General features: G+C 44.1%; 1 protein-coding gene across 1 annotated transcript in view; it reads left to right on the forward strand.

The window, feature by feature from the left end:
• nsfa (N-ethylmaleimide-sensitive factor a) overlaps positions 1–8,339 on the forward strand; it is a 56,230-nt gene extending 47,891 nt beyond the window's left edge. Inside the window, exons 15-20 of the mRNA XM_079521424.1 lie at positions 87–220; positions 1,206–1,352; positions 2,084–2,218; positions 3,246–3,359; positions 3,770–3,825; positions 6,842–8,339. Of these exons, the coding sequence (XP_079377550.1) occupies positions 87–220; positions 1,206–1,352; positions 2,084–2,218; positions 3,246–3,359; positions 3,770–3,825; positions 6,842–6,884 (629 nt within the window). The 3' untranslated portion in view covers positions 6,885–8,339. The remainder of the gene's footprint in view (positions 1–86; positions 221–1,205; positions 1,353–2,083; positions 2,219–3,245; positions 3,360–3,769; positions 3,826–6,841) is intronic.
• The last annotated feature ends 1,723 nt before the right edge of the window (positions 8,340–10,062 follow it).

The raw sequence follows: 10,062 nt of genomic DNA on the forward strand, positions 1-10,062 counted from the left end.
CACACACACACACACACACACACACACACACACACACACACACACACACACAGAGACACCTGTAATTGAATGTCTGTCTGTCTCAGGTCCTCCCCACTGTGGAAAGACAGCCCTGGCAGCCAAGATCGCAGAGGATTCTCAGTTCCCCTTCATCAAAATCTGCACGCCTGACAAGATGATTGGACACTCCGAGATCACAAAGTGCCATGAAATCAAGAAGGTACATTTATGCAGGTTGCGGTATATCGTTTGGTCAAACAATAGTTCCTGACTTCCCGCACCTGGCCAGGTCTGCGATGTGAGCTCATGTACAGTAACGGAGGATTGTGCACAACCTTTCTCACATGAAGAAATAATTACAGGCATGCATTGACGCTGCTTAACATTTAATTATCAACCTTGGGTTATGTGCTGCAACCTTATTTGAGTAAAACATTTTGTTCATTAGACTTCACAGTGGAGGGGCACAGAAAGGGGGGTGGACTGAGTTTCAACGTTTCTACGTTTTGAGTAGTATACTAATCCTGAATCACAACAACCCCAAAGCAGGCACTTTTACCACAATCTGTTGGTTAAAATAAAGCTTTTCCCCGAGGGAAGTGATTTCTTCACAATCCAGTCACACACGTGGTTCTATGAGCACAATTTTGCCAACAACGTCACAACACGTGAAGACACTTAATTGCACTTTAAGCATTCGTCTTTGATCGCATCATTCTATTTTGTGGGGTTTATTATACCCCTTTGCAGTTATTTCCATTACATTCAAAGCAGTTTGACAAGTTAATTATTTGTCTCGTAATTCACTTTCTATGAAACTATTGCGTGGGATATATTTAATATCTACCTCACTACCTTCCTGGCTTCCCTCATTTCCAACCCGTTGTCTTCCTTCCTCCTTCCATTCCTCCTACCTTGCATTCCTCCTCCCTTCCGTGCTTTGTGCTCCCCTCCTCTGCTCTACTTCACCCCCCCTCCTTCCCTCCCTCCTTCCCTCCCCCCCTCCTTCCCTCCCTCCCCCCCGACCTCCCTCCATCCCTCCCGCTCCTTCCTTCCCTCCCTCCCCCCCGACCTCCCTCCATCCCTCCCGCTCCTTCCTTCCCTCCCTCCCTCCCGACCTCCCTCCATCCCTCCCGCTCCCTCCTTCCCTCCCTCCCTCCCGACCTCCCTCCATCCCTCCCGCTCCTTCCTTCCCTCCCCGGCAGGTGTTCGACGACGCTTACAAGTCCCAGCTGAGCTGTATAGTGGTGGACGACATCGAGCGTCTCCTGGACTATGTCCCCATCGGCCCTCGCTTCTCCAACATGGTCCTCCAGGCTCTGCTGGTGCTGCTGAAGAAAACCCCGCCCAAGGTCAGAGTTCAGCATGAGACAGATTTAAGGTTGCTCGTTGTGTCTGTTTCCTCCGCTATGGCTATACGCACACAGAATAACTCCCCCTACTCCTTCACAGGTGTTACCGATGTTACTAATTCAGGCTCTGTTCCATTTAGTGTGCAGTGGTTCTCAAACTTTTTAATTTCAATGATCCTCACAACTCTGAGAGTGTACAAATAGAACCAAATTAATCCGTAACAGTGCATTTTAACAACGGGCGACAGCCATCCGAATTCTCCGGAAGTCAATTATTTGTCAATGGGACCCGGCGACTACTGGCGATGGTCGAAAAGTGGGCAGAGGACATCGGCCAAAAATATGAAAATAATTCATCTTTTGGGTGACGTTGTCCGGATAGTGGGCAATTAGGCGATCGCCAATGAAATTCAAGTGTCGGTCGCCGTTGTTCTCCCGCTTTAAGGGTCCATTTGGTTCTGCATTTGTACACTCAGAGTTACACACCTGTACGGGGCCATTTTGAACCCACTCAAGGACACTTTGAGACCCACAGGTGTAGCAGAATGTTTCCAGTGAGCCAATATTCGAGCTGTATGGATAGTGTCTACGAGCGCTAGACACTATCCATGCGCTATGAGCTTGTAGGTCTGCTATTTTTGAAAAATCGTGAAACTGCCTCAAATCAGTCAATGAATGAATGACTAAATAATTGAAATGTGTTGTTTATTTGTTGGTTTTGGCCCCTGCAGGGCCGTAAGCTGCTGATCATCGGCACCACCAGCAGGAAGGACGTTCTGCAGGAGATGGAGATGTTGGACGCCTTCAGCACCACCATCCACCTATCCAACATCAACACCCCAGAGCAGCTGGTCGACGCACTGGAGGTACGCTACACTGCTACACACACACACACTGCAACACACACACACACACTGCAACACACACACACACACACACACTGCAACACACACACACACACACACACACACTGCAACACACACACACTGCAACACACACACACAGCACCACCATCCACCTATCCAACATCAACACCCCAGAGCAGCTGGTCGACGCACTGGAGGTACGCTACACTGCTACACACACACACACACTGCAACACACACACACACACACACACACTACAACACACACACACACAGCACCACCATCCACCTATCCAACATCAACACCCCAGAGCAGCTGGTCGACGCACTGGAGGTACGCTACACTGCTACACACACACACACTGCAACACACACACACACACACACACACACACTACAACACACACACACAGCACCACCATCCACCTATCCAACATCAACACCCCAGAGCAGCTGGTCGACGCGCTGGAGGTACGCTACACTGATACACACACACACACACTGCAACACACACACACACACACTGCAACACACACACTGCAACACACACACACGGCACCACCATCCACCTATCCAACATCAACACCCCAGAGCAGCTGGTCGACGCGCTGGAGGTACGCTACGCTGCTACACACACACACACTGCAACACGCACGCACGCACGCACGCACGCACGCACGCACGCACGCACGCACGCACACACACACACACACACACACACAGCACCACCATCCACATCCCCAACATCAACACCTCTTAGCAGCTAGTCGACGCCCTGGAGGTACACACCGCAACACACACGCACGCATGCACGCACGCACAAGGTCAGATGGGTTCAAAAGCATACAGTACACTGACATGCATGTCATTGAGCAAACAACAAATGACAAATGTGCACGCGTGGTCACACGGTCACCCACACACGCGCGGTCACACGCACACACACACACACACAGTCATGCACAGATTTATTACACACACACTGACCCTCAGCACCTCTAAAGCTCTCTGTGTGGTGTGTGTGCAGCTGCTGGGGAGCTTCACAGATAAGGAGAGGGCCACCATTGCACATCAGATGAAAGGAAAGAGAGTCTGGATTGGCATCAAGAAACTCCTCATGCTCATTGAGATGTCACTGCAGGTACTGTAAACTCCTCATGCTCATTGAGATCTCTGAGATTGTAAAGCTGCTATTTTTGCCAATTGAACCCTAGCATCCCTATTCTAGGGACTAACATTCGGCAACCATGGGAGTCTGATCAACTACGTATAGGGTTTAACTTGTAATTTGTTCTTTATTTGAGTAAAATTTGAGTGACATTTGCCCAAAATAGTGACACCAGTTGTCTGGCCAATGGCCATACCAGGCTATGATGACACCGGAGTTGACTGGTTCTTTAACGTATTTTTGATCCATCCATAGTGCCGCAAAGCACATACAGTAATGTGCAAAGTGCAAGTGAATTACAGTAAAACTGTCCTATTTCAATGCATTTCCTCCTACTGTACCTGGCCATGTCAACTCTGACATGTCAACTTCTCTTTCTCCAGATGGACGAGACCTACAGGGTGACCAAGTTCCTCTCTCTGCTCAGAGACGAGGGGGCGTGAGTACCGCAGCTCTGCACCAATCCCCTCTCCCCTCTCGCCTGTCACTCAACCTCAATCATCTGATAGCACACCTCTTTATTTTTATTTTTTCCGCCATATTTTTGCTCATCCCTATCCGTGTTCAGTGTTTCCCCTAGGTTTCCCCTTAGTTTCAAAAATGTATATCCTTGTTCAAGTATGATCTATAAAGATCTATGATCTATTATTGTAGTTTATTTAACTATATCAACAACGAACCAAAATCACATAACACAAGTACTACAAATATCCAAAAGCTCCCTCCCTCTCTCCATCATAATCCTCCCTTCCACCGATCACTCTCACCTCCGGCCTTACCAACATTTCTCCCCTACATCTCAGACCCCTTCGTTCCCTCTCTAGCTGTCTACCCATACATTCCCTCATCCCCAAACCTTCAAGGTTGGTCTATAAACTAAAACCTTAAGGGTGACACAGTTGGCATCGAGCCTGAGAGCATTTCAAGGGCTATTAAAGAATAGCTTTAGGGCTCTCTCAAAAGGAAATAAAAAAATAAAAATAAAAATGAACAGATGAGTTAGTGTTAGGCCAATGGCTGCCAGCTTTCTCAGTGGAGTAGAGCTTCCCCCATCCGTCCACTTCTGGCAGTCGAGTGCAACTGATTCATAATCATATCCTACAACACATCGAACACAACATCAATCAAGGCTGGAGAACTAAATAAAATAATAAAGGCATGTCTATCAAAATTAAAATGACACCTGAACGTGAACATCAAGATGCTTCGTAACAGACACAAATGTGTTCTTGTCCACCTCTTCGCCACACAGAGTGACTGATTTGTTTGAGGATTCGGTCTTCAATGACAGTGCCCTTCTTTCATACACAATTCTGTGCCAATGTGTAATTCGTATCTTCTTGCCAATCTCAAAGAGAACAAATAAGCTTACACCTAAAATATTTATAACTTTGTGATTATGTTGATTAAATAAAGGCAAGCGTTAACAGTCATTTACCTTTCAAAATACTGCCAGCTCCAGGAGGTTAGTGTAATTTGTGTGAAGTGATACAGGCACTTGATCACTGCTTATTGTTGAAGAATGACAGCATGCTCAAAGGCATCCTGCACTGAGGACCCCAACAAAAACAGATTGACAGACAGAGCCCTCTCCTCTCCTCTCTTCTCCTCTCCATTTACTGTATATGCTTTACTGTGTTGTGTGATTTGACCTGGATATTAATCGTACGTAGTACAAAATAATGCCCTCATCTCCTCTCGTAAAGACAACATTATAATTCAGCAACAGCTGTCATAATTCAGGTACATATTCTAGGGGAAACACTGTTGTTTATTATCACCCGTCTTTCATAAACCTATCAGGTGATTTATTTGCCCATAGAGTCATTTCCATCAACCTCCTGAACACAATACATGCATACAACAATAGAATGTGACCCAATGTGTGTCACGCAGTGATCTGTTGTGATTTGTTGAAGCATAACATCTTCACACTTCGCGGATGAGCTAAACTGCACCAACAGAAGGAGCAAAAAAAGGTTAAACAGGAGGTACCACTTAGTTCACTGTTGATCTTAATGATTTCATTTTGCAATTTGCCAGGTTGAATGATGGCGATCAGATCCGAGTTTAAGCTGTTGGTCTCTCTCACTGTTGGATGGTAAGGTGAACAGCAAAGAAAACAATTGTAAGGCTAGTGGAGCTCATAATGCCTAGCTAGGTGATAGTCTACAGTACATCTAGCATCTACACAGTTAACCTGATGGTAGTGATGGTAGTGGTACAGTAGTCTACAGTACATCAAGCATCTACACAGTTAACCTGATGTTAGTGATGGTAGTGGTACACTAGTCTACAGTAGCGACATGTAGTCTAATGTAGGATAGCAGTAGGTTTTCTAGAAACCTCAAAATAGTGATTACAGTATAAATCTAAGTATGTATCTACTGTATGTCACATCATTTGTAAATGATGGTCCTTCTCTCACTCAATATTAAAACTTAGTAGTAGGAGTATAACAATGCACAGCAGCTTCCTGACAGGGACTTGAATGTCCCTTTTGATTTAACGTCATTTCATCTACATTATCCCTTCATGACATGATAAATAGACAAATAAGTGAACAGCTGTCAGTTCGTCCTTGGTGGAAATGGCAGGTGGTCCTATTATGTTCACTCAGGTCCCTAACACCCCCCCCCCCCCCCCCCATCATTACCATTCATAACATTTTAATAACCTTTTTGATTTATGCCTTGATCTGCTAAATACATGGCATCGCAGATGTTATGTAACGCTTTTAAAAAACCTTTTACTCCCCCTTCCATTTAATTTATGCTCACATTAGATTGATAAGTCATACTGTAGCTGCATGAACAGATCTCCAAAAAACAAATCTCCTTGATGATAACCCACACATGATCAAGTCTTTTAGTGTGTATTGATAGTGCGTCATCATCATGTATAAAAAGGACACAGTGATGGTTTTACATGGATGTGTTCTTGTCTTATAGCCCGATAAATCCTGCCCGACGTTTTTTGTTTGGCATCAAACACCGCCCAGTGTTTTGCTGGTGTTGTGTGAGTACTGTGTGCGGTTTGATCGGTTCCAGCTCTGGTTCTTGGTTACCCCTAGTACCACTGGTTTCCTTATCTTGCCAGGAAGTTAATTGCATTGACCTGGTGTGCTAGTCATTCTGCAATAGCTGTCAGGTAGTCAGGGAACTGAGATAACACAATTACAATTTTCACATTTACACATTTAGTGCACTCATATACGGTACAGAGCGACTTGCCAAGGGCAATGTAACCAGGTGATAGCGGGTGTCTGAATGCAATTAACTTTAGGATTAGATAAAGACACAGCAGTGCTAAGGGTCCTCACAGGTCCAGGGCTGAAGTAGCATGCCTAACACGAGTGGGAGTCATTTAGCCCATTTTCCACTGAAACCCTTGACACGGAAACCCTTGTCATGTTTGTAACTGCCATGTTTATATTTTAATCTCTTTCTTTCCAGTCACAATGACCGCAGGGAACGTAACTTCTATGACGACGAGTAGAACTGAGGAGAGACGCCATGGATGCTGCCATGACAACGAGAGGACTAGAAAGGAGAAGAGGATGTTTTCCTCCCGTCATCCATATGTCTGTCCATCTCTTCATTCACAACTATATCTGTTCACTTATCTATCCACCAGCCATCCATATTCCATAAAGACAGAGAACCTGTGGTTTCTCTGTATCACAGCATGCCCCAACAGCCAATTCTCTCATGATACCGGTAAACATCTTCGGTGTCATCATCATCATCATGTCATCCTCACTTATTTGACATATCAACCCAGTTGTAAATGGTACTGTTAAAGTTAACAGTGTCTGCAAAGAAACTGCAATAGGAATTGCAACAAAAAGGTGGCGTCTTGTGCATCGTGTATAAAAAAAGACAATAAAAATATAAAAATAAATTAGCCACGTATGTTTTTAGCTTCATGTATTTGTTGTAATATATATTTTGTCTCGCTAGCTGTAGGTATTAGAAATACGTATTAAGCATTCGAACATACACAAAGAATATATTCACTGGACATAAGATTACACAAATCTCCAAGCTATTTCAGGTAGTGAGTATTTGTACTGTACTGTAATGTGTAAATGTCAACCCTTTATATATGTTATTTATGTATTGTAAATAGTATACATATATAATATACAGTATATACATATATAAAGTAAAAGGAAAAAAACTGAATATCAAGAGAATCAAATCAAGGCAGTTGATTAAGTGCTACTGTATGTCAGTGATTGTTCCCTTGCCTCGTTGCAGAAACCAAAGCTAACTTATACTTTGTTCCATGAAGGTGTTGCTCGCTGAAGGTGCGTTGTCGCCAAGTGACACTGGCGTGCGACAAAATCATGCGACAAGGTATTCATTAGGCTTTCGAGGTGGCTGTTGTGACAGTGAATGTTGGATTGTTGGGCTATCTTTCTGTCTGTCCGTCTGTGTGGTGTACAGTACAGTTCAGTCTAACTAGAGTGTAGGTATGGCATCGTCAGTGTTAAAAAGAGGAAAGGTATTCAGCACTTATGCAAACGGGTCAGATGTTATATCGGACAAAAAATACTTCAGTACTTTATCACTTTGATTCTTCATGTTAACTCAATCTTGTTTGTTTTTGTGCATGTATGCGTGTGAGTGGTAACCAGTGAGCGCTGTGTATGTGTGTGTGTTGGGTTGAGAGAGAGAGCGAGAGAAGAGAGAAAGGGAGTGGCAGAGAGCATGCATCTCTGTTTGTGTTTTAAATGTACAGTATGTGCAGCATCTGAATGCAGATTTAGTCGGTTGGTGTGATTATTTTTGTGGATTCTTTCTGACGTCATGTGTTCAGTGCTGGTTGTTCAAGGCTCTTTTTAATTTATGATCATTGAAAATGTGTGCGTTACATGCGGATATGTTATTGCAATAAAAGCACAGATGCACAAGTGAAAGAAAAATAAAAGCCAACTGTGTTGTTTCATTGAGGATATGATTAATGCGTTGAGGTAGATGGATGGATAAACAGATAGGACTCCCTCTTATTAAATAATAATGAAGATAGCATAAATTAAGCTAAATTCTGAGCAAAACCCTTGTTTATTAGCCATTCCCCCCCCTCACTCTGACAACATAATTTACAAATCTTTGTCTTACACTTGATGTTACTGTTAATTTATGGATGGTTCCACCTGGGTTCTAATCCATCTTCTAGATGGGCGATGAGAGCTGACAACTGGGTTGAGAGGATTGGATATACGCACACTTGACGTGGCCTGTTTGGGTTTAGCTAACAGGACATGTTGTCTCCAGGCAACCAGCCTATATACATGCACAGTAAAATCCTGTTTTAGACCCACAAGCGTCCATTTTTATACTCTGCTAGCACTAACACTCAGGATTATGCTGTGGACATTCAAACCTTGTCAACATGAGACCAGCACATGCAGAAGATTTAGAATAGATTTACTTTATTTGGCAATTATGAATTAGATTAGGGCACTTTCACAAACATGGGTTTTGACTTGGCTGGTCGCTGCTGTATGTTCACACAAAACCATAAAAGAACAATTCATATAAATAAATGTAAACTAATAATATACACTGCATAAATCCTTTTGAATCTACCTTCCAACACATGCATTTAATCAGAGATTAGGGCCGCATGCGGTGCAGGGCCCCTGGAGCAGTTGCAGGGTTGGATGCGGACGCCACGTTCAAGGGCACTTCAGCAGGGTTGGTGGTGGTGAGCACCGTGGGTGTGCTAGCCTACCCAGCCACCTGCCCGTCACAGCTCACAGCAGGAAATACACCACAGCTGTATAAAAAGGAGAGACCTTTTTAGTCATTAGCTGGTCTCCCTCCAAGCCAAACTGCCAGCAGCAGCAGTAATTTCAAAGTCACTGATGGATGCATTGACCTCTGGGCCTCAGTCATGACGACATGTCTCAATCTATGAAAATGTTTTTGGGGGGCATTACCTCAATGTGGATGCATGCCAGGACTGCAGGGCCTCAACATCGGGGCCATCAACTGTTTTTCCCTTTCTTTTTTGATGATGAAATGGGGAGTTTCATCACTTTTTGTTTTAAAGGGCTGGCTTTAACACTTCCAGAAAAAGAGGAAGTTGGGGTATTGTTAAAGATATAATATTTTGAAGGAGGTGGTCCACCAGGTGGCACTGGTTAACCATGATGATTGACTAACATTTGGGCTCAGAAGGTATGGGGGAAATGGGACACACACACACACACACACTCACACAAAAGATACCTCGACATAATAGGCTGCAATGTTATGCAACTAGTAGTAAGAAGGTACAAATTGTACCTTAATTGTACATTAACTTTCCGGTCTGATATTTAATTGTAGCCTACCGTACAATTAAATATCAGACCGGAAAATGAATGCTCCTAATATCTCGCTTGCTTCCTTCAGAAGCCAAGGTTCAGTTAAAAAGAAGGGGTCCTTCCTTGTGCAAAGCACGTCAATCCCAATTGCTGCAGTGGAGCAAGTCAGTTGCCAACAAACTGCAGTTCAGTTCTGCCGAACAGCTCCCATGGGTGCATGTAGTCTGTATTTAACTATACGTGGAAGTTCAACCGGGGCATTGCTGAAAGAGGGACGAGTTCGGTAGACAGGAACCTTTCCCTTGATACATAAAGGTTGACAATGACAACCAATTACCTCAAAGTCACACAATGCCA

This window comes from Electrona antarctica, assembly GCF_951216825.1.
Source record: "Electrona antarctica genome assembly, chromosome: 14".
NCBI lineage: Eukaryota > Metazoa > Chordata > Actinopteri > Myctophiformes > Myctophidae > Electrona > Electrona antarctica.